The 22,722-nt window shown below is 50.9% G+C and overlaps 9 protein-coding genes across 9 annotated transcripts; all 9 read right to left on the reverse strand.

The window, feature by feature from the left end:
* Window positions 1-842: 842 nt before the first annotated feature.
* TEOVI_000230400 (pyruvate phosphate dikinase) lies at window positions 843-3,584 on the reverse strand (the record flags this gene model as incomplete). The annotated part of the gene is made up of 1 exon (XM_067225395.1): window positions 843-3,584. One exon carries the CDS (start codon window positions 3,582-3,584, stop codon window positions 843-845), a length of 2,742 nt encoding a protein of 913 aa, XP_067081496.1.
* Window positions 3,585-3,826: 242 nt separating this feature from the next.
* On the reverse strand, window positions 3,827-4,600 carry TEOVI_000230500 (HIT zinc finger, putative; the record flags this gene model as incomplete). Its single annotated transcript, XM_067225396.1, has 1 exon — window positions 3,827-4,600. The coding sequence occupies one exon, from the start codon at window positions 4,598-4,600 to the stop codon at window positions 3,827-3,829; it is 774 nt and encodes a 257-aa protein (XP_067081497.1).
* Window positions 4,601-4,836: 236 nt separating this feature from the next.
* Window positions 4,837-5,409, reverse strand: TEOVI_000230600 (40S ribosomal protein S5, putative; the record flags this gene model as incomplete). Its single annotated transcript, XM_067225397.1, has 1 exon — window positions 4,837-5,409. One exon carries the CDS (start codon window positions 5,407-5,409, stop codon window positions 4,837-4,839), a length of 573 nt encoding a protein of 190 aa, XP_067081498.1.
* A 238-nt stretch (window positions 5,410-5,647) lies between these two features.
* On the reverse strand, window positions 5,648-6,502 carry TEOVI_000230700 (uncharacterized protein; the record flags this gene model as incomplete). Its single annotated transcript, XM_067225398.1, has 1 exon — window positions 5,648-6,502. The coding sequence occupies one exon, from the start codon at window positions 6,500-6,502 to the stop codon at window positions 5,648-5,650; it is 855 nt and encodes a 284-aa protein (XP_067081499.1).
* A 2,786-nt stretch (window positions 6,503-9,288) lies between these two features.
* On the reverse strand, window positions 9,289-10,707 carry TEOVI_000230800 (MRB1-associated protein; the record flags this gene model as incomplete). The annotated part of the gene is made up of 1 exon (XM_067225399.1): window positions 9,289-10,707. The coding sequence occupies one exon, from the start codon at window positions 10,705-10,707 to the stop codon at window positions 9,289-9,291; it is 1,419 nt and encodes a 472-aa protein (XP_067081500.1).
* Window positions 10,708-14,733: 4,026 nt separating this feature from the next.
* Window positions 14,734-15,534, reverse strand: TEOVI_000230900 (6-phosphogluconolactonase; the record flags this gene model as incomplete). The annotated part of the gene is made up of 1 exon (XM_067225400.1): window positions 14,734-15,534. The coding sequence occupies one exon, from the start codon at window positions 15,532-15,534 to the stop codon at window positions 14,734-14,736; it is 801 nt and encodes a 266-aa protein (XP_067081501.1).
* A 481-nt stretch (window positions 15,535-16,015) lies between these two features.
* Window positions 16,016-17,218, reverse strand: TEOVI_000231000 (PUB domain containing protein, putative; the record flags this gene model as incomplete). The annotated part of the gene is made up of 1 exon (XM_067225401.1): window positions 16,016-17,218. The coding sequence occupies one exon, from the start codon at window positions 17,216-17,218 to the stop codon at window positions 16,016-16,018; it is 1,203 nt and encodes a 400-aa protein (XP_067081502.1).
* A 389-nt stretch (window positions 17,219-17,607) lies between these two features.
* Window positions 17,608-21,423, reverse strand: TEOVI_000231100 (AAA ATPase, putative; the record flags this gene model as incomplete). The annotated part of the gene is made up of 1 exon (XM_067225402.1): window positions 17,608-21,423. The coding sequence occupies one exon, from the start codon at window positions 21,421-21,423 to the stop codon at window positions 17,608-17,610; it is 3,816 nt and encodes a 1,271-aa protein (XP_067081503.1).
* Window positions 21,424-22,070: 647 nt separating this feature from the next.
* On the reverse strand, window positions 22,071-22,646 carry TEOVI_000231200 (60S ribosomal protein L24, putative; the record flags this gene model as incomplete). The annotated part of the gene is made up of 1 exon (XM_067225403.1): window positions 22,071-22,646. One exon carries the CDS (start codon window positions 22,644-22,646, stop codon window positions 22,071-22,073), a length of 576 nt encoding a protein of 191 aa, XP_067081504.1.
* Window positions 22,647-22,722: the final 76 nt, after the last annotated feature.

The raw sequence follows: 22,722 nt of genomic DNA on the forward strand, positions 1-22,722 counted from the left end.
TTCACACACACACGCACAAACGATACCCCTTCTTCTCCCTCAATCCCTACCTCTTTATACCAATCTAACTTTGTTTTGGTTTTGCTTCACTTACATCTTTCCTTCCTCCCTCGTCCAAACAAAAAAAAAAACGTACGTACTGCACAAATCTCTTCTCCCCAACACTAAACTTGCACTACCGCGTGATTCTTTCACCCCGAGAACAGAAGCTCTCATATCCCCGCGGCACCCATCACTTTCCATATAGGTTCTCTCGCCTTTTGAGGGGCTATCAATACCGAAACAAAGAAGGGAAGAAGAGAGCCGCGGCGGAACCCCTCCGGGGAAAAGTTTGCGTCTAGTAGCCTGTATCAGGTTTAAAAAAAAACGATAAGTTAAAGAGAGAAAAAATAACTATCGGCAGACACTTCCTGTCCGTCAATTTGCCCACCTACACCCCCTTCCCTGCATCCCCAAGCTTGGGAAACGGTCACGACTATCGCTTAATAGACGCCTCCATGCTATAATTGAGATGACAACCACTGAAAAAAAAAACCTGCAGGGGGTCGATCAGTCGTAAAATTTTAAAAAAAGGTGATGGGGTGATGAATTTTCCCAATATTCGCTGCTGGCGGGAAAACATTGCTTAAGTGTTGACGCACACTCTGGGTGATGGGAATACAGGTACTACTCAATTGGCGTCACTGGAACAGGGTGAATCTACCGCGCACACAGTGCCATAACGGACAATGCAGATTGTATTTCATGTTTGTTTGTTTTTCAATAGGGTTTAATTACATCAACTGCAGTAACATCCCCCACGTTCGAGCTGAGCGAGACACGGGTTCCCTCCCACGTCCTTTTTAAAGCTTGGCCGCGAATCCCTTACGCGCCTTCATCGCAGCCCTCCTATCCTTAATGGAGGCATGAGCAGCGGCAACAATCGCGACAGGCACACGGAATGGTGAGCAGGAGACGTAGTCCAACCCCACCTTGTGGCAGAAACCAATGGTCGCAGGGTCGCCACCGTGCTCTCCACATATGCCCATCTTTAGCATTGGTTTCACTCTCCGACCCTTTGTCACGGCAATGCGCACCAGCTCACCAATGCCTTCTTGATCGATCGACTGGAAGGGATCCTGTGCGTATATCCCAAGGTTACCGTAGTGTCTTAAAAAGGGGCCGGCATCGTCACGGGAGAAGCCACATCCCATTTGAGTAAGATCGTTGGTGCCAAAGGAGAAGAAGTCCGCCTTTTGCGCGATTGAGTCGGCAGTTACTGCGGCGCGAGGAACCTCAATCATTGTGCCGACAGTGTAATGAACACGTTTTCCCGATTTTGTGATTACAGCTTCGGCCGTCTTTACCACCTCTTCCCTTATAAGCGAAAGTTCTTCCTTTTTCCCCACCAACGGAACCATGATTTCTGGGATAACACTGCTTCCTTCCTCACTTACCGCAATAGCCGCCTCGATGATGGCCCTTACTTGCATATTGTAGATCTCAGGGTACGTGATACCCAGCCGGCATCCACGGTGGCCAAGCATAGGGTTCAACTCGTGCAACGCATTTACACGATTTCGAACCTTCTCTGCAGGCATCCCAAGCTTCTGCGCAAGCTCAAATTGTGCAGCGGCGTCATGTGGCACAAACTCGTGCAGCGGCGGGTCGAGAAGCCGAATCGTCACGGGAAGTCCCCTCATCGCCCTCAATATGCCAACAAAGTCAGCACGCTGAATAGGTAACAGTTTGTCGAGGGCAGCCTTTCGGCCACTCGCCGAATCCGCCAGAATCATCTCACGGATGAAATTGATTCGGCTGCCCTCAAAAAACATGTGCTCCGTGCGGCACAACCCAACACCTTCAGCACCAAAACTGCGAGCCTTTGCAGCATCGGCGGGTGTGTCAGCGTTAGTGCGCACCCCAAGTCGTTTCATCTCCTGGCACCACTGAAGAATGGTCTGGAAGCTTCCCTTCAGATCTGGTGAACGAAGTTTCAGCTTGCCGGCGTATATCAGTCCTTTGGACCCGTCAATGGTGATGTAGTCGCCCTCCCGGAAGACACTGCCATTCAATTTAAATGACTTCCCCCTGATTACCATATCACCGCACCCGGAAACACAGCACTTACCCATTCCGCGAGCAACAACGGCTGCATGCGATGTCATCCCGCCACGTGCTGTAAGAATACCACATGCAGCATCCATGCCAGCAAGATCCTCTGGTGAGGTTTCAAGGCGTACCATGATAACTTTCTTCCCTCTACCACTCCACTCCTTTGCGGATTCTGCATCAAACACAACCTGGCCGACAGCGGCTCCGGGGCTCGCAGCAAGGCCCCTTCCGATGGGTTTGTTGGCCTTCTCAGCTCCAGGTTCAAGATTTGGGTGCATCAAATGGTCCACCTGATACGGGTCTATCCGCAAAACAGCTTCCTCCCTAGAGATAAGACCCTCATTGACCATATCGATGGCAATACGAACCGCTGCGTGAATCGTACGCTTGCCATTGCGACACTGAAGCAACCACAGTCGACCGTCCTGGACAGTGAACTCAAGATCTTGCATATCGCGGTAGTGATTCTCCAGTCTCTTACGAACATCACAGAGGAGTCTGTAGTTTTCGGGCATCGCCTCTTCCATGGATGGATAGCGCTTGCGACGCTCTTCTTCGCCGACACCGTGAGCTTTGGCCCAGCGCAGCGAAAGCGAATGATTGATCTGTTGGGGGGTACGGATGCCCGCGACAACGTCTTCACCCTGCGCGTTAACAAGATACTCTCCGAAGAAAAAGTTCTCGCCGGTGCTGGGACTGCGTGAGAAGGCAACGCCGGTGGCGGAGCGGTCGTTGATGTTACCAAACACCATTGCCTGGACATTCACAGCCGTACCAAGAAGACCTGTGATGTTGTTCATGCGGCGGTAAATTGTGGCGCGGGGGTTACCCCAGCTACGAAACACAGCTTTGATGGCTGCGAACAGCTGCATTACTGGGTCCTGGGGAAATGAGCACCCAGTCTTCAGCTCGAACAGCTCCAAGTACCCATCACAAAGCTCCTTTAGGTCCGAAGCGGTCAGGTCAGTATCAAATTTAGTACCACGTCTCTCCTTCATTCGGCTAAGTGCCTCCTCGAAGTCTTCACGCCCGACTTGCATCACAATGTCGGCGTACATAGTAATAAAGCGACGGTATGAGTCATACACGAAGCGTTCGAGGCGAGGTGCGCGACGTACCCACGCGTCAACTGTCACCTTATTCAGACCGAGGTTCAACACAGTGTCCATCATACCAGGCATCGACGCTGCAGCCCCAGACCGCACTGAGAATAGTAGCGGGTTGGCAGGATCGCCAAACTTTGCCCCCATCTCCTTTTCCACGCGGCTCACGTTCTCCCTCACCTGGTCCGCGACCTCTTGAGGAATAGTCTCCGTTTCTTGATACGTCTTGCAGGCTTCTGTGGTGATAGTAAATCCGGGAGGGACGGGGATGCCAAGGTTCACCATCTCTGCAAGGTTGGCTCCCTTCCCACCGAGGAGCTCCTTCATGTTCTTGTTACCGTCCGCCTTTCCACCACCGAAGTAGTAAACCCACTTTTTAGCCACCATTGTGTATAGTGGATGCTGATAGGTTTAGATATTTGGTTATAATGAATTTAAATTCTCTTATAATAGCCTCAAACTATGCGACGACGCAGGATTGTTCGCAGAAAATTCAAAGAAGACGGAGGAAAAGATTGACTGCAGTATCATAAATAAGTGAGACACTACATTAATCAAGTTCAAATGAAGGTAACTGCAGCGAAAAAACACTCAAACGCCAGCAAACACATGCGCTCCTCCATGAGTCGTCACACTATGAACTTCATACACCTAGTTGCCTCATGCACAACATGACATTCGATAGAGCAAAAAAGCGCAGTGCGACAACGTACGCATCTGTAACCCGCGGGAAGCAAACAAACGGAGCACAAGTGATGACCACCCGCATGAGCCGGTGGTGGCGCCGTCATTGACGCGTAGCTCACCGGAGGAACCCGAAGCTCGGACGAGTTCAACCCTTGTGCAAGCAACCAGGAACGGATGTATTGGCATTCACGGGCCAAGTCGTCAGAGGAAGCCGTCGTAGAATCCTTATCACATTCGATATCGTCGTTATTACCACTTGCTGAACCACATGAAGTCCTCCGGCCACTCCTCTTATCTTTTTCTGCATGTGGCTTGGCGTCCCGCCGCATACGCTTGCCGCGAACCGGAGGAGCAACTAACTCATCCTTCTCAGAAGATGCTGCAGACGACCACGTCGACACGGAAGATGAATCTCCCTCCGCCTTGGTCTCTCGATGCTGCTTTTCATCCTCATTCAATCCCATGGCCTTTAAGTAGGTACGGTGTTGTTCCAGGATGAATCGGCTAAGGTGAATACGCGACGGGGCGGTGGCCGACGCCACACTTTCCTCCAAGAACTCAGTCTCTGAAGCAACGCCATTCGCTGGAGGTGCATCACGCCGTTGCCTACGAAGTACATCGGTTACATTAACAAAAGCGTTGTCATCACAAAGTTTCTCCAGCCGCTCCTCCTGGAGCTGCTGCGCGTATGTGTTCCGGATGCGGGGGCCGACCATGACTCTCTTTTAGGAAAGTGCTTTCAATTGCAATCCAATGTGAAAAGAGGACAACAAGAAGGATTTTAAAAAGCTGAGAATAAAAGTCCCAACAAAGATTCCTTCAAGAGTATATCTCCCACCACCACACAGGTCAAACAGAGGATAAGAACATAAACCTAAAAAGATCAAAATCAATAAAACGGGAAATGGGCAAATAGAAACGGTGGTAAGTACACAGCTTACACCACGTCCTCTTACCGGTTGGCCTTGGCGACGCGCTCCACCTCATCCTTCTTTTTGATGGCATAGGAATTGGAGCTACCCTTCGACGCATTCACGATCTCGTCCGCAAGGCACTCAGGAAGTGTCTTGAGGTTGCGAAACGCCGCCTCACGCGCCCCCTTGCACATGAGGTAGATTGCCTCATTAACACGGCGCATCGGTGACACATCAACAGCCTGCCGCCGCACAACACCACCAGCGCCAACACGTGTGGAGTCCTCACGCGGAGCTCCCTTGGAGACGGCATCAATAACCACCTGAATGGGGTTCTGATCCGTCAACAAGTGAATGATCTCCAATGTGTGCCTCACAAGACGCACGGCCTGCAGCTTCTTACCATTGCCACGACCCTTGAACATCAGACCATTCGTGAGGCGCTCCACAATGGGGATGCGTGCCTTGCGGAAGCGCTTCTTCTGCCAACGTCCAGCAGAGTGAGGCACATATGTTGGTGTCCGCGTGATGTAGTCGTTAAGAGCTATCTCCGTCGTCTGGAGATTCTCATATGACCACTTGTTGAAGAGCTTCGGTGCCTTTGCGCTCATGATGGTTTTCTAAATTTATCAAACGTGAATTTTGTAGGCAAAGGGGGAAAGGCCGTAAGTGAAGCTGAATAACAGCAGCGAGAAAAGGTGAGAAAACAGAACGAAACAAAAGGGGGAGCATTTATGTACCACCTTATCGGTTATCTGCATATAAACGATTTGTACGCAAATGCTTGAGGGTTGTTTGATGGGTAGGGGAGCTGCCTCGTAAAGGTGAGGCCCTTGAACACAAACGCACTCAAAAAAAGTCATTATCGTCACCGCTGCCCTCTGGCCCATCCAAGTCTCCACCATCGTCGTCGTCATCAATCCTGTAAGAGAGCGATGCCTCGTCATCGTCCTTGTCATATCCAGCATCTCCCTCTTCCTCACGAATGTCCCCCTCTGCCCGCTTTGGTTGCACAGGGCCACGAGGTTTCTGCTCATCTTCCTCGGTCAGTTGTTTCTTGATTTTGCGAGCATCTTGAGGTTCCTCACCTATGTTGTAAACAAATACTTTAGCACCCCGTCGCATCGGTTTCACCAGGCGCTTTCGCTTAACTGGTCGAATCCTCAGGTGATCCATGGCAGTGCTAGACAACTCACACTTCGGAACACCGTAGCATCGAAGTTCGTTCGGGAGATTCAAGACCTCCTCCCACAATCGCAACTTTTGAGCAGTGGCCCCGCTCCTAGGTGATGCATCGTTTCCCACATACGTTTCGCTTCTTTCCTCTGTGCCAACACACAACAAAGCGGGGTAATGCAAAAGATTTAGCATTTCGTTACCGGACGCGATAATATCGAAAGCCCGCGCCTCAGCTGAACACTGATTGACATCAACAAAGCAGCCCACAAAATCACGGAGTAATGGCGGCGACTTCTTACACATAACGGAAACGCCGGCATCTGAAGTCACATCCCTCCCCCGCAAATCACCGACACCATCATCAATACTGGGTCCAACAATAACCGACGTGTTTGCAAGGACACCACTGGAAGGTACAGTGTAGTAGTGGTAAACACGAGGTGGGTAAAGGGCTGTTGTGTAGCTATTAATAGCACCAGGTTGCTGTACCTTGTCTAGACGTCCCCTACGAAAACCAGTGCGCATTCCTGGTAAAGTCAGCTATTCTAAAACAGTGAAGAAACAAACAGAGACGATGAAAGCGTTCTTCTTGCTCAGGCATGTGTAAAGAGCCACTCTTGTGGTACGTAACGGTACGTGGCAGGTGCCGGACCCGCACGGTATCAACTTCAGAGGCAGCATGTTGTAAGCAACTACCGAATTAAAAAGTCATCGACACAAGCTGGTGATTCGTCCCCCCCCCTCCTATTTTAAATTTTCTCGAGCTCCGAATCGTGCGTTAAGTGTCCCGAAGGTAATAACTAGCGGCGTGGTACCCAAGTGCAAGTTGAGCTCTCAAGTTCCACGCTCATGGAACTGAACTGGGGGCAGCATATGTCCTCGTACTTCGCTGATAACAACGGCAGTAACAGTTTAAACGTCACACATCGAAGTTCTCCCGAGCGGCATTGGACAAAGAACTAAGAACTCGCACGTTCTAGCACGAGTAAATGGCACGGCTGCTTGCACAACCTTTAAAAAAAACGAAATAAAGTTACCAAAACGACATTAAAGGGGAAATGCAGTAACCCCAATGATATGATATAACGGATAGTTTTGCTCCCTTCTCATGCGCGTGCGTAGGTACAGCAACAAAACGTTGTGAGCACCGTTGCGCCCTTTACGACACATCATCAGCATGTTTCATATAATGTAACAACAGATGAAAGAAACTTCCATCAATCCAGAGAGTCACAGCGATACGTGCAGAAAAGAAATCGAACGATATTTCAATTTGCTTCCAAACGAAATATGTCTTCATGTTACGCGTGTCTTTGTGTGTGTGTGAAAGCAAATTTGGAATGCAGTCAGTGATCAAAACTATGGATATGACCCCAAACCTGTCGAGGAGCAAAACTGTAACCCATCTACGGAAACGTGCGTCAACCATAGTGCCGGCATCGAAGATAAAAAGAGGGGTATTGACGCCTCCCTTCAAGTAGCGTGTTAGTCACAAACCGTAAATACCAACAACGACTATCCATCGGGACCTCCGTTCTTACATTACAGTACATAACTACGCGTGAGCACATCGACGTATTTGGCGGTTTTCTTGTGAGCAATCAAACACGAGAACTACCGGTGACATTACTGATCAAAAACTCTCGTGACTTCCATAACCAGTCACAATGTTAACCACTGGTCATTTTTACACAACACCAGCGACCAGTAGGCGTGATAAGATTGTACACGCGAAGGTCGACTGACGGCAGCCACAGTGGCAGTTTAGCAAATTTCAGAATTTTTTTTACATTCGAGGTTGTCCTTTGCTTCGGCGAAACTAATCGCTCCAAGACAATATTCCTCACATGACATAATTCAGCACAATAGGCGCGGTACTTAGCCCCAAGAAAAGTCAAACAGGCCATACCGTCATCAGAAACGATATATCGTGGGCGTTCAACTGAAAATAAATAACTTCGACCGCAAATACATGGTTTCACCATCAGAACTCTCGAAGAGAAAAAACTTAATGGGGACACGACCCTACAATAAACAAATTACGAAGGATATCGAGGCAAGATCACACTTATCAAACACTAAAAATACTTCCAGCCTTCCCTTCACTTAAAGACAGTAAATTCTTACATTGCGCTATACAGTCCTAGTTAGTAAGAAATTGCTCCCACAGAATTAATCCAGAACGCATCGGTCGTTAGCAAATCGTTCCGACGGTAGATAAGGTCAAACGAGTCTTCGTTCCAGTACTTAACAAGGGGAAAACTTTTACTCAAAATGCGCTTTCTATTCGCCATCATGCGGCTCTGTCATGGCGTCACCGGCCCGACACACTCTCATCAAAAAGTGTAAACGAGAGAAGGGGAAACAGATCAGAGGGAAAAAAGATAAAAGCAACGACCTACAAGCAACAAAATAATTATTACTCCCTCACCAAGCACTTACCCCAATAAAAATTGAGCAGGGACAAACAATCCCGTGTATGTTAGACAGAACCAATAGTTAAGAAACCAAGCACAACAAAAAGAAGAGTAGAACGAACATGCCCCTCGGTACCTCCAGAGCATTCCCCCTCCCCTCAGTTCCTCGGTAGCGCACCGCTGAATTAGCAAAAATACGTCAGCATGGAAAGAAAATGAGTCCCAGGGATAACTACCCACCACACACCCACTACAATGCCGCAGACAACAAAATATTTAAGTGGTGAAGCGCCACATGCACCTAGAAAAATGTGCGCGGGATAGTATTAACACTTCCAGTCCCTCCGTTACATGACATTACATGCTCACGAGCGCAACAAGCCTTGTAAGCCACAAAGAGTGACGCCGACAGGAATTAATCCTGTGTTGAACCCTCTTATTCAAGAAAAAGAAAAATCGAGCAGGGCTGTACGACATTAGGAAACAATATTGAAACAAAGACGCCAATGACCGACACACACACACACACACACACACACACACACGTGTCTCATCACTCTCTTGGATGGCCCATACGTAGGAAAGTAGCCTCCAGATATCCTTCCCCACAGCAAAGAAAAAGGAATTAGGCAAATTCGGATATGTAGGAGCCTTCGAGATAATCAGTGGCTAAACAAAAAAACTAGGACTATCAACGACTAATAGTGCAAAAGAATGCAAAGGACAAGAGAAGGCAACGGCATATATCCACGAAACCGAGTAAGATGTATACGTATGTGACCATATACATTCTCGTTTTCATCGGAGAGGGTCAACCAAACCGGAGGGAGAAATGTGACAAAAAATATTGAAGTAAGAACAGAGAAGTGTTGTTGTGATTAGTAGAAAAGTAGATTATTTACGCCGGTGAGAACGAACAGAAGGGTCACGACGGCGACTTCGTCGCCGACTACCGCGACGTCGTTCTCTGCTCGTTCTACGGTGCTTTTCCCGACTTCTTCTCCGCACACTTCGCTCTCGGCTCCGCGAGCGAGCCCTCCGCCCACGTGGGGGTAGTGACACATGTCTCATGACGCATTCGCTCCGTGTGCACCGACCCCTCATAAAATCTCTGCAAATTTGCCGTTCCTTGGGGACAACAGAAAGTTTCCTCTCTTGCTCTCGTTTCTCGCTACAGTCCTTTTCGGTATGACCGCTCACATAACAGAAGGTGCATGTCGGCTCATGACCTCCATTTCCCGTCGCAGGTATAGCATCACTGAGCTTGTTTGTCATCAGCTTTTCGATACCTTTTGGAGGTTTCCCCGGCGGTGGTTTGGGAATGGGACCGCTTCTCTTCTTAACGCTGATAGTTACACGTGTCCCATTTGAAAGGGCGTATTCTTCGGTAGGATTAATAAAGAAGCGGACTTCGGTGGGCTCATCGGCATCAACATGTTGCACCACTTCGGTTTCGACGGGTTCAGCACCAATAAGCTTCAACAGTTCTTCGGGCGAAGCTTCTTCAGGGGATTCTTCAAAACCCTCGTTGTTTACGTTACTTTCACCAAAGGTACTTTCGTCTTGCACCTGTTTCAGTAGAACTTCCCCTCCGGGTCTCGCCCCCGCCTCAGGTGCAGATGGATTTACCGTTTCCGGACCCTGACGAAGCATCTGCTGGTGCTGTCGTTCTTGCTGCGCTTGCTGCTGCTGAATTTCATCTTCAGCGTCTGCAACACGCCTCAACGCCTCTAGTGCCTCTTTAGCCTGCTGTTCTTCGGCTTCTCTTGTCGCTTGACGAATTAATTGTCTAGCCTCTCTTTGCGTTTGTAAACGTTGGTTCCACCTTAAGAACATAGGGTGCTCTGCTGACAAAAAGCCGTATCTTGGTGTAGTCCGCAGCAGCTCATTGACGTCAATGCAAGAATCGCCGTTCTCGTTAAAATTCTTTTCTTCCTCATTTAATATATTTGCCAATAATTCGGACATGGCCGCAGTCGATTGGAGTTTAATCACTAACGTCAGAAGCTGGGCCGCGATATCTTCAAAATCTGCGCGACTTCCAACGAACTGGTTGTTGACGGCAATAATCATATAATGAAGTGGTATGTTAGATTTTGCCGCAGGTGAACCAACCTCAGTTGACAAGACCTCAGCATCTTCCGTTAGTTTCAGTCCCAGTGCTGACAGAGGTTCACTTGCATATTGCCTCTCAACACGCCTAAGTATTACCCCATCCCCATCAGGGGGTGCGTTATTGTCAATTGCAGCTGATGTTGTCCTCCCTGACTTAAGTTTCTCGAGGAACGATTTCGCGGATCCAGTCCCCTGCATCGCCTATATCAATACAAGAAAAATGAAGGAAAACAATCGGGACAGACTCAAAAAAAAAAACTACAGCTATTGACAAATGGCAACCCCGAACAGCAAGAATAACGGGCCAAATTCAAGCAGATCTGTGAAGGGATTTGCGAACTAAAGAGACAGCAGCCACAACAAATTAGAGAGGAACGACTGTTCAGGTTCTAGAGGAAACAAATAAAAAATGTGGAAGACACCATAATTTGGTTGAAAACGCACGTCAAATAGGCATCAAAACGTCTTAACTCTCAGGAAAAAAAAGAGAAAGACGGAAGCAACTTTCACTAACGGATGATTCAACTAGTACGAAGAAATATGTGCAAAAAAAAAATCTGCTGAAGGCGCCCCGGTGTTTTCTTTCCACCATCGCACGACACCGAGTCCGGCAGCGTACAACAAAAAAAAAAAATGGAACCACACGGGCGAACCCGCAACGGCTCATTCAGGTAAGCAGTCGCCGTGAACAAGTCGCAAATACCATCACTACCATCAACCCTTTGTCTCAGCCTAACGCGTCTCCGGGAGGGGTCCGGAGAAATCGAATAGATGAACGAACCGCTGGAACGAACTCGTGCTTTTAATGCGACACATCGCCATGCATGTTTCGCATCCACCACGCGTAACATGAGACTTCTACGCGCATACTCCGTAAACACAAAGAACGCTGATAACGGGCCCATTGAACCATCAACCTCTCTTCCCAACCCGAACCGGCGAGCATCGAGGAAGTATCAACGGCTCCACTGCCGAACGGTAGGGGTCACTCCCTTTGTTTTGTGCCCCCGGACCGATCCATCCGTATCTCAAGCCAAGAAGAAAAAACACGACAAGGGCTCTGCGTTATACAAAACTGGCATCGGAGAAAAATACATACGGCGCGCCCAAATATGAAAGCGGTCCTTTCCCCCTGACCACCGGTCCCGGAGCCGACGCCACCAAGCCACCTGTTAGATGCCAAAGTAGCACATTCACCCCCCCCCGGCTTTTTTGATGGATCTTCATTGAGAGCCACCAGTGGCAAAATGGGAGGCGCCCGGGGGACCGGCAAGTAAATAACAGCGTTCCGGCAAGACGCGGCTGGCCTCAATGCTGTATCATGCTGCCGCCCAGGCTCAACGGCGTTCCCTAGGTGAAAAGGGCAGCCAGTCCCCCAACCGCCCCGCAAAAAAACACAGAGCCACATCGAGGAACCCGATATCACGACGCACTTCACACGGTAGCCGCATACGATCAGCGAACCACCACGGTTGATCGATTTTATGAGGACGCCGCCAACCCTCATTCCAAAAGCGAAGATGCCATCCGATCTCCCCTTCAGCAAAAGTATCTGGCGACCCGCTTCCAGCAAGACTATGCAGTTTTATCCGATGTGGGCGCATTACGGAACGGTAACCCGATAAAACATTTGCTCTTGTGATGAGAACGTCCCGTTCGTAAGAACCGGAACGGGCAACACCAACTGACAATGAAAAAGACATGCAATACGTAAAGCAGTGAGCGAGTTTTTTAAAAAAAACGGGGGGTGAAACAGAATAGAATGGCAGTTTGCCCATGTTTCTGTGCTTCCCTCCTTGCGTCCAGTGCTCGAGGTCGGGGACCATTTTGCCCTCAAGACGCTGCAGCGCATGAAAGTGATAATATTTCCTTAGGGAGTGTGGCGCGTTTCATGACGACATTTTGTGGGACCTGGGGGTTGCAGGAAGGGGAACCACTGGAAAACGCGGGCAACAGAATCCCATAAATGGACGACAGGGAAATTAACCGTGGGGCCGGCATCAACTGGCCCCCTGAAGCTCCGGATGTTTACCGGGATCCCCCCTAAGGAATGAGCAAGTTGGAGACTTTTTAAGCAAAAGAAGTGGGGCCACCCTCCACGACGGCACCAGCATTCTTCACGAGGTTATACGGAAATCGCATGGTGGTGTAAGAGGGGTGTGGGAAAACAATCAAAAATGTGCGACGCACATAAAGCAACGGATTGAAAAGCTGCAGCACATCCTAAAGCATTCGACTCGTGAAATCAGATGCGTTCCCCAGAAGCAACGCCTCCGAGAGCGCATAAATCACGAACAAGAAACTCCCCCGGTGAGACAAGACAAAGTACAGGTTAGGAAAAGAATGGTGAAGAAGCGAGGCTGGACGGCGGTCCTGCTAGGTGGACTATGGCGATTTCCGGCCCATTCGACACCGGGTGGAGTATGCCGACCACCTTTGAAAAATACGTCGATGGTGTCCACGAATCTTGGAGGGGGAACAATCGGGTGGACCCCGCGAAGGCGCCCTCTTTTTCATTCTTTAGGTGACGGGCCACCTCTTGTTGACATTTCCGAAACTATGAGAAGGGCGCCGCCCATGGAACTCCCTTGAGAAACTGCGAGAAGTCTTCTAGGAGGATCGCCGGTACGCCCCACCTTTACGATACGAGAGCGGCGTCGGAGCCAAAGGTGAGCAACTCGAAACCTCGTTGCCGCCTCCGCGATGTCGCCCACCCACCCCCTAACAAAAAAACAGCGGCGCGTATCGCCTCAAGGGTCGACTTAACCGCAGGTCGCCCTCTCGAAGAGGCGATACGCAATCCACGTGCTTACGAATGACACCGGCGGAATTCGCATACGGTTCTTGCAGCGATAACGCATCTCTGCCAGCCGATCAAAGCAAAATTGGGAGGGGGAAACATGCACACATTCCCCTGATGCTCGAATTTCTCTCCTCCCCAGCCAGGGGCGCTACCCGTCTGTTTTCACACGGTGGGAGCAATTTCTACCATAAGATCAAATTATGGCGGCAGGCGGGGGAAGCGTCCCCGTGTGATGCAGTGGGCAGGCGTTTGCATCCACACATGGTAGCGTCGTCAAGTTTCAACGGCTCGCCCGTGAAAGGATAGAGGAGTTACTTGAGAGCTGCTTAGGGAAAAGGAAACCATGAGAAAGAGGGTACAGAATACGGAAAAGCCAGAGCTGGGCTCCGAAGTGCGACAGAAAGAGGTTTCACACCAACTCCGAAAGGTGACGGGTGGGCCTTCATTGGACTAAGAATGCCGCGAGTGCTGACAAAAGTAAGACAGGCCCGAACGAATTGGTAGAAGGTAAAGAAAGCAAACCACCTTACGGCATTACAGAAGTGTATGCTTGCTCGACTTGCGGGGATGGTGTATTTGTCGCGGTTTTCGCAACGCAGAAGCGGATTGCTTCCGCCGCGCTTTGGGAGTGCCAAACGCAGCAAAGGCAACATGGAAAAGGAGAGTGGCCGTGGGTTTGGTTTCTGGGAACAGGAGAGGCAAGGGTTTTCCGTGGCGTAGGCGGGGAGAAGGAGGGGACCGAACCTGGGGGTTTGAGATTTAGTGAGCACTTTGAGGATGAAAAATGTCGTTTTACGTTGGGCTGGGGGTCACCTGACACCTCAACGGGTAGCGATGACTACACTTCCAGCCAGTGTGCACCGATACGATTTGGCACGGCGCCGTTCAGGAGAGTTACACAAATGCCCTCTTCCTCTGGCGGTGGGAAGAGAGGCCGATCCTCGGAAGGCCTTCGGGGGCGCATGTAGCGGTTCCTTCATATTTTTCTCTTGTTCCCTCCGCACGAGCTAGCAACCATGTATCTGCGTCGTTGCATCCCCCACCAACCTACGTTCACCCACCGTGGCCTCAAAGGAACGGACCGTACGGATACCAGTCAGCGGAGATCGCAGCGCTCAGCAAGCCATCAAGTCTTTAGCACATGCCACCGCGTCGAAGTGGGATAAAGAGAACTCGGTCACAAGTGTTTGCGCCACGCAAAACGCTCCCACATATTTGATCGCCTATCCTACCATACACTTCCAGACCGCCCCTTCCGGCTTCAAGAATGCACCGCATGGGGAAAAGGCTGAATAGAGAGACGAAAGCAGTGGAAATTGCCCCTAAAGGACCGAAAACGCACCAAGCGATGCAGACTGGGCGCATAGATAATTTGAACAACACCGCGACAGAGATCAGTGTGTCACTGCCAAATTGGAAAGTCAAAACTTTGCCAAGTTTTCAGCAATCTCCTTATCTAACAAGAACGAAACGTTCCCCTCACAACCCCGAAGGAAGCGAGCAACGGGAGCTTTATGGGCGGTGTCCGCCAGTATGCCATCAACAACCCATTTCTTCTCTGCACCCGTCGCAAGTACGATGACATTACGCGCTTGCATAATCGTTGCTGGCGACAGCGTGACACGCCACACCTTCGGCTTCATGGTTTCGCTGGGGAATCCTACGCTGACAACCACCTTTCCGTCTGTCTCCTTTTCAGCCTGGCTTCCTGGGAAAATGGAGGCCGTGTGGCCATCAGACCCCAAACCCAAGAGTACGACATCAAAGACGGGAACTTTCGCTCCCGCTTCTCCCACACTCTTCAGGGGAAGAAGCGAGGCAAGTTGCTTTCCGTACGCCTCAGCCACCCTCATGGCGTCAGCAGATGTCGCCTCTGCCGAAGGCGTGACGGCGCTGGTGTCGAAAGGAAAAACGAGGTCGTCGGGGATGTCGTGAAGAAGGACTTCCCTCGCCATGTTGTAGTTGGAATCGGTGGAGTCGGCGGGGACCATCCGCTCATCTCCCATAAAAAAACGCAGCGCGCGCTTCTCCCTAAGCAAATTAAGGTGCTCATCATGCAGCCGCGCGTAGGTCATCTTTGGCGTGGAACCACCCGCAAGGGCGATGGACAAAGGCCATTGTTGGCTCCCTGAAGCCTCTATGATTTCCACTATCTTTCGACACCCTGCAGCAGAGAGCTCCTGAGGCGTCGCGTGAACGCTGATGGTTGGCTTGAATGACATATTATGATGTATGGTTCTGCTTTATCTTCGTGATGGCACAATGCAGGTGCATACAAAAGAGGGAAGGGGAAACATGCTAGTTTTGAAGAAAAGGAAGTTGGGGATCTACAAACACAAACATTTCTGACTAAGTCTCCTCATGCGTCGAAAAAGCATACTGCACCGCTTTTTTTTTTGATTACCACAGACATGCGGCAGATGCCGCGCCGAAGCGAAGTTTCTGCGGTATGGGGAGCGCACACCGCAAGGCGTATAGCCCAGCCACGTCAACTCTCGCCCCTTTGCGACCCCCAAACGATGCACACAATGGAAAGAATTTCACACACATATACGCATGCTTACACAATATTCACGTCCGTAATCCCCCGACCTATTGTCATTTTTTGCGGCTCAATATCCCTCTCCGCCAACAAAACGTGACCTCAGGGGTTAAGCATACGAAATTTTCAAAAAGCATAGGGCGGCGGAAGTTGCGAGGATTTTACTCTTCTCGGTACCCGAACCTCGAGTCACCTCCCTTTCCCATGAGTATCTTCACTGCTTCCTTCAATGGAACACGATGGCCCTGCAGTTGCGGGGCCCCCTCACCTTCTCTTTTGGTTGCATCTGACACCTGACGCGCCTCTTCGTTTTCACACTGCCGCTTCTGCTGTTCGCCCATCCTTCTTGCATTAAGCAGTTCTGCGCGCATTGCCCTCCTTGCCTCTTCATAGTCACGTTGCCTGAGCTCTTCCCGAGCAGCCCGAACAGAGGCCTCCACTTCATCCAACACTCGTAGCGCATACTGCAACTCTCTCTCTGTCGCGCCGGACTCATCACGAAAGACCAAGGCAGACTCCCCAGACTCCTCCACTAATTTACCCCCCGCATACTCCACAAGCAGCTCCAGCGCCCCTCGCTGCTGCACTACACTTTTGTACACCACTCGGTTACGAAGTCGCAACCTACGATATTTCTCCTCCATGGGATGCAAAATCATATTCGTTAACGCGGTGCGGAGAGTTTCAATGTTGCTCGCGGAAGTGTAAAGTCCGTCACCCGCGTCGTCTGCAGAAAACTCTTGAGCAATGTAAGAGCGCAGTTCTCCGACAGCCTTTGCCTTCTCACACCGCTCGCGTCGCACTTCAAGTCGCAAATTTTGGCGCAACTGCACATAATTTGGCTCGTTGGCTCGTGCATCCTCTTCCCGACGACGTAGGTAACTTATAGCCTGCAGCGCCTGGTCAAGCAATTGCTGTTGAGGTGCATGTGGAAGCACAAGGCACTCGTCCCCGGGACAGTCAGTTTCATCGTCTGAGGCTACAAAACCAAGTGAAGCCAGAAAAGTCGTAGCCCCGGGAACACAAAAGAGCTGAGACTGCAACTTGCTATTGTTGCACCGCAGTCGCCTGTACCTTGCTTCATTGGGAAACTGCTGGAGGTTCCGAACAACCGTTTCTAGTATATCGTAGGCGCACTGCCGCTGTAATCGCCCGATTACATCTTCACCGAACCCGCTGATGTCTGCCACTTGCCTGGGGGGAGCGGTCTGCGGTGGTTGCGGACCCCTGCATTGCTCCGTTTCAATTGGTTGGCCGTGTCGCTTAATGGTGATATCCTTCGCAGCCTTAAACTCCTCCTCGGTGAGGGCGCCACTCTTGAAGAGGTCTATCAGTTGCAGGAGCTCTCCAGAGAGGGATGACATGATAGGCAGACACACCTTCTTTCTTTTTTCCTTTTTACTACGTTGAGCTTCTTTTTCCTGACCACACACTCTCTTCACACCTCCTGTTGGGTTGTTCCAGAGCAACGTCGGAAGCCTCAGGAAGGTGCTGGAAGCCCAAATGAAAAGAATAACAAACAGGGGACGAACAACGTGTAACGAAGAAAACATTAACAGGGACGACAGTCTTGCAAGGCACAACCCTGTGGCACGGCGGCGTCTAGTGTTCCATCTTTCCCTCTCCCCTCGCTTAAAACCGCTCACGACCTCTTTATCCCCAAGCGCAGACGAAAAAGGGGGGGATCCTTTCACACGCCTCTTATCAGATTCCAACCCCTTGGCCTCTTCTCGAACCGCTGGCACTTGCCACTTCATCCGTTTGAGCTTACCACCTCCACCTCCTGCACAGCCTTCAAAAGCATCCAAGAACAAAAGGTCATGGACGACTTGAAGGGAGAAACCTCACGCGAGGACGATGCCGGTTCAAATTCCGTGGTCTGCTGATGTTCTCCCCGCACACGCCTCATCTGAACCTCACTCTCCAACAGACGCATGGCCGCCTGCATGACAAGGTGTAGCCGCAGGAATGAAAACCCCCTTAACTTTAGGAGCATGACACCCATCCATTCATCCGCACTGCCGTATGTTCCATCAGGTGAGTGGTGTTCCGCCGCGTGTTCGGTGCCTTCGCCGTCTTCAGGTGCGAGTCCCGCGATGTCACACTGCTGTGGAAGCTCTACCTCCAGGCGTCTGGGAATACTTTCATCCACAGGTGCCCCGTCTACTTCCACCATTTCCTCTTCGACCATTTTTTTGACTTCCACCTCCATGTTCTCCGTCTTCCTTCTAGCTTTCTCCTCTCGGTCATGGTTGTCGTCGCGGCTACCGCTGCTGCCCAGCACGTCTATCTCCGCCTCGCGTGGTTGATCACGCTCCACATTTTCAACTGGCGCTTTCTTTTGGCAAGATCGACCACCGCGGTTTGCCGGACGGCGACGTCGTCTCATGCCATAATATCTGGGCTTCTTCCTCTGCGTTGGAGTAGCGCCGGTTGTCCCTCTCTGCGGTGTTTTGGGTGGTTCTTGCAGCGCCTTATCAGCGGTAGAACATGGCGGCGGGGCACCAGGCATTACAAGGTCCTTGTGTTTCTCGCAGAAAGAGACAACAGCACGATTGATCTTGTAAAGATTGAGCACAGTCAGCTCTTTAAGCTCGGAAGCGCGTACGCGATACCGTAGATCGAAGGCTGACACTGTGCGGAAAAACGATCTTACATTGTTAACTAACATATCAATGTCATTGTTATATTGCGATAAGCTAGTATACTCCTCGTTTTCAAGTTTCATCATCACATCCGAAAGACTAATCTGTCTTCCATTTGTGTGTTGTTGCCAGTGGTTGTAAAGGTCATGGGTCGGGGTCAGGTCGAGGTTCCGACTGACGAACACAGAAAACTTTTTGTTGTTTATATACTGTCCCACCCACTTTGTAAGTACGTGACGCAACTGGCGCCTGCGAAAATCCACACGACGCCACAAGTCCACTTCATCAAGCCACGCCGCACGCACTTGTTTTGGCGATAGCGGAGGTGGTGGCGACAGATCTTCGGGAAGCTCTTGTAAATTAATGGGCGCGGATGTTTTTAGCGCAAGGTCCACCACACGGAGAAGATAACTCAAGAAGCGACGTAGGTCATCATCCGACGGCGTGCACGGCACCTCGCACACAGCCGTACGCAACTGTATACTAAGGCGATTGCCGGCAAAGAAGGTGGAGGACACATCGCGTCGAACAGTGGGTGCAATAATGAGTGCATCCGTGTCGCGCAGGCAGTTTAGGTAGTAGCAAAGGTTATCCACATCGTTTGAGCGCCCGATGCCGCATTTGTTCCCACATCCGAAACTTGCGTCGACCTCGGGGGCGTGATCGGCCAGCCACTCCTCCAAGCCTTTCAGAATCACCAGCGAGGGGCCGCTGCAGCGCCTCACAGCCGCGATGCAACTATAAATGTGGCCTGTGTCGAAACGATTGCTGTCTCTGAGATCGTCTCCTCCCTCACCGCAGGTGAGGTTACCACTGAGTGGGCCAAGGTCGCCCGTGGTTCGAACACCTAACAACCCCGAAGCGTCACGGTCCACCACGAGATGCGGAAGATAAAGCGTGAAAGCTCGAATCGACGGCAGTCCCTTCGTAAGAGCAATAGCTGCCTTCTGTACGGCAAACTCAGAGTCCTCACGGTCCGTTGCACAACCGACAGCTTCCGTTGTGAGAAAAAGCAGAAAGGGGTGCGCCACGTTACTTATTGGAAAACTGCTCAGCTCCCGTACTGCATCAGCGGAGTTGCTACAGTCTCTCTTCTCCTTTGCAAGGGCAGTCGAAGCACTCGGCCACCTCGCTGCGACAAATGACAATAACTTGCATCGCGTACTGTTGAGCAGATGCTCAAGATGCTCATCAAGACCATCGCCTACAGCAGTCGTCACGCGTCTTGCGGAATTTTTCACCCGGTGCGCGGCGATAAAAAAATCTTCCCGCTGAACAATCAAAGCACCTTCGGGGATTTGTAACTTCTTGCTGGTGGTGTAGATCTGTGGCAGTGCCGTGCGCAACCGATTCAGACCTGCCTCCGTACACACCGCCTGTATCTCAGCCCCTGTCCATCCTGCGCACCGGTCGGTGAGCTCCTGCAGAATCTCCTCCCGATCAAGGCGGTCAGCGGGCAGCATAGGTTTCGTCACAATATCGAGGATATGCCGCCTGGCGGCTCCATCGGGTAGGGGAAAGTACAGTTCACGATCGAAGCGCCCGGGGCGTCGAAGTGCAGGGTCGATTGTGTCCGGCCGGTTGGTAGCGCCAATCACGACAACTCGGCCACGGTCATCGAGGCCGTCAATGAGCGCCAGCAGAGTAGCGACAAGGGCAGCTTGCGATTGCTCTGCCTTTGCGTGCCTTACGGGAACGAGGCCGTCCAACTCGTCGAAGAATATTATGCTTGGTTGCTGGCGCTTGGCCTCCTCAAACAGAAGAATTAGCTGCCGCTCTGCTTCTCCAACCCATTTGGAAAGGATATCAGCTCCCTTACGCATGAAAAATGTTATTTTTTGGTTGGCATGGAGCATACCCTCATTGGCGAGCGCTCGCGCCATGAGAGTTTTCCCCGTTCCCGGTGGGCCAACAAAGAGCACACCTCGTGGAGGGGAGAGACTCATCGCCTGCAACATTCCTGGGTACATCAGTGGTAACAGAACCATTTCACGTAACAACACAATGTGTCCAGAAAGACCTCCAACCTTCTCAAAAGTAACAGATGTGTCAAGATTCAGTGGTGTGATATCCCCAAGTGCATTGTTATTGCCCTCTTTTGAGAGACCCGGTTCGCGGCGGTGGGCGGCATCGTCAGCCCCACTCAATCCCAACAAAACATCTTCTGTACGGCGCTGACGGCTTCCGCGCGATGCCCCGAACAACCCCTTCTTGTCTTCCAGTGAGGTTTCCTTTATTTCGGCGCTGAGGTAGTGATTGATGGGTTTGTTCTTGCTTACGCACACCTTAGCGTTTTTCTTCGCCCGCTGCACCTCACAGTCGCTCAGTGGTTCTTCCGAGGATAGGTCCAAGGACGAGTGCTCGAATAATAAACCTCCAGCCTCCTCTTCGGGTGAGCCCCGACGAAGAGACTCATCTGTGATGGAAGAGTCAACGGACTCGTCGCGATCCCGTTTGCGTGTCACAACTTTACCCGGAGTACCATTACACCTGAATCTGCCATGCGGCACCTTCCGAGTGGGGGTTCCATCCGTATGCATAGCACATCTGTCGTTGCCGTCGCTGTCATCCGATGACTCGGACGGTCCCGCCCCACTCCCATCAAGCAACTCCAGTGTGTCACTCAGTTTGGTCACCGCCCGCTTGGCCGCATCCCTCTCGGGATAGCGAGTGTTGATTTGGAGTTCCTGTACAGCAGGCTGTTTAGACCGCCGTGTCAGCGCCTCAGAGACATACAGAGAGTCATATGTTGGGGCCGCCGGTCGCGGAATACGGCAACCGCGCCCAAGAGGTTCTTCCCGTGGCGGGGTTTGGGGTGCATTGGTTATGAAGTTAGAAAATTTGTTGGCATTAGTAGTGTGTGGGCCGGCGTCACCAGTGTGGAGTTGTGCGCTTAACTTCGTTTGGGAGCGGGTCACAACCATTCCCCCCCCCTCAGGCCCGTCACGTAGCCCAGAGCAGTCAGAGAAAGTGAAGACTTTGCCTCCCTCTACTACAGTGCTACAAGGAAAGGGCATGATGTACGGAAGAAAACAAACGAATAGTAAAAGGAGGAAGAAACAAAGTTATAGTGTCAGTACAGGCACCGAAAACGCTGTGAGAATGGGGGAAGTTTTGAGGGTGAAAGCGTGAAGGGAGATACCGAAAAACTAAGCGAACACTAAGGGAAAAGAGAAGTCAACTTCACCACCACAATAACACTGGTTGAAGCGACTTGCAAGCACCGTGCTTTGCATACCACAAACTGAAAGAAAGCACGACTCACTACCACACGAATTAAGTTGTTCAGAAACTAGGGATTTCAGCGGATACACCCTTTTTCCCGATACCACTCAACTACTGTTGTTGCTGTCTGTCGCTTCGTAGTGTGATGTTATTGCACAGCGGTGCCCCTTTGGAATCGCTTTGACTCCACCGGTGGTTCCTCCCCGTTTGTTTACCTGATATTAACACACAATTATGATAATATATAAATGTATTCATACATTTATGCGTACTACAGAAAGGGGAAACGTGCGAAATTAACTAAAGAGGTGATCATTATTGGTGGATCCTTAACCACACGCTCCCTTCAGTGACGACTCTTCACGGAAGTATTTGTGGGGGCACCGGCGGCCCTCTCCATCTCCCGCCGCTTCTGCGCTCGCTTACGTGCGGCCTCGCGTCGCTGCTGCTTCTTCACTTCTGCCTCCTGCTGCACCGCCACAAGATCATCACGCGCCTTGTGTTTAACCTCCGTGTCCTCAATCCAATCAATGTTGTGCTTAAGTGCAGACGCGGCGTCACGGCGCTCTTGCAGGTGTGCCCTCTCCATACGCCGCTCCCAAAGCGCCTCTTGTCGACTCTGCTTAATGCGCTCCACACGTTTCATAACCTTCAAGGTGTTATGAAGCAGCTCCCGGTTATACTTAACGGGGACGTGGCGACGCTGCTCAAAGTCCATCGTGCTATCTACGGCAAGTTCCTTGCCATTGGCTTTACGAAACGTCTTGGTCCATTTGAGCTTCATTGGGTTACGCTTCATACCAAAGTTCTTTCGGCACTTGGAGGCGCAGAAACGAAATATTTTACAATCATTGCGCACAAACATCTGACCATGACCGGGGTATATCGGTGCACCGCAGAATGAACACTGCTCAATCCTCATTGTAAAATCTACTTGCTACCACTAAGACTCCCTCTTTTCCTTTTTCGTTTCTTTTTAGCCTCCTCTCCCTTTCTTT

This window comes from Trypanosoma equiperdum (genome assembly GCF_001457755.1).
Source record: "Trypanosoma equiperdum strain OVI genome assembly, contig: ctg_549, whole genome shotgun sequence".
NCBI lineage: Eukaryota > Euglenozoa > Kinetoplastea > Trypanosomatida > Trypanosomatidae > Trypanosoma > Trypanosoma equiperdum.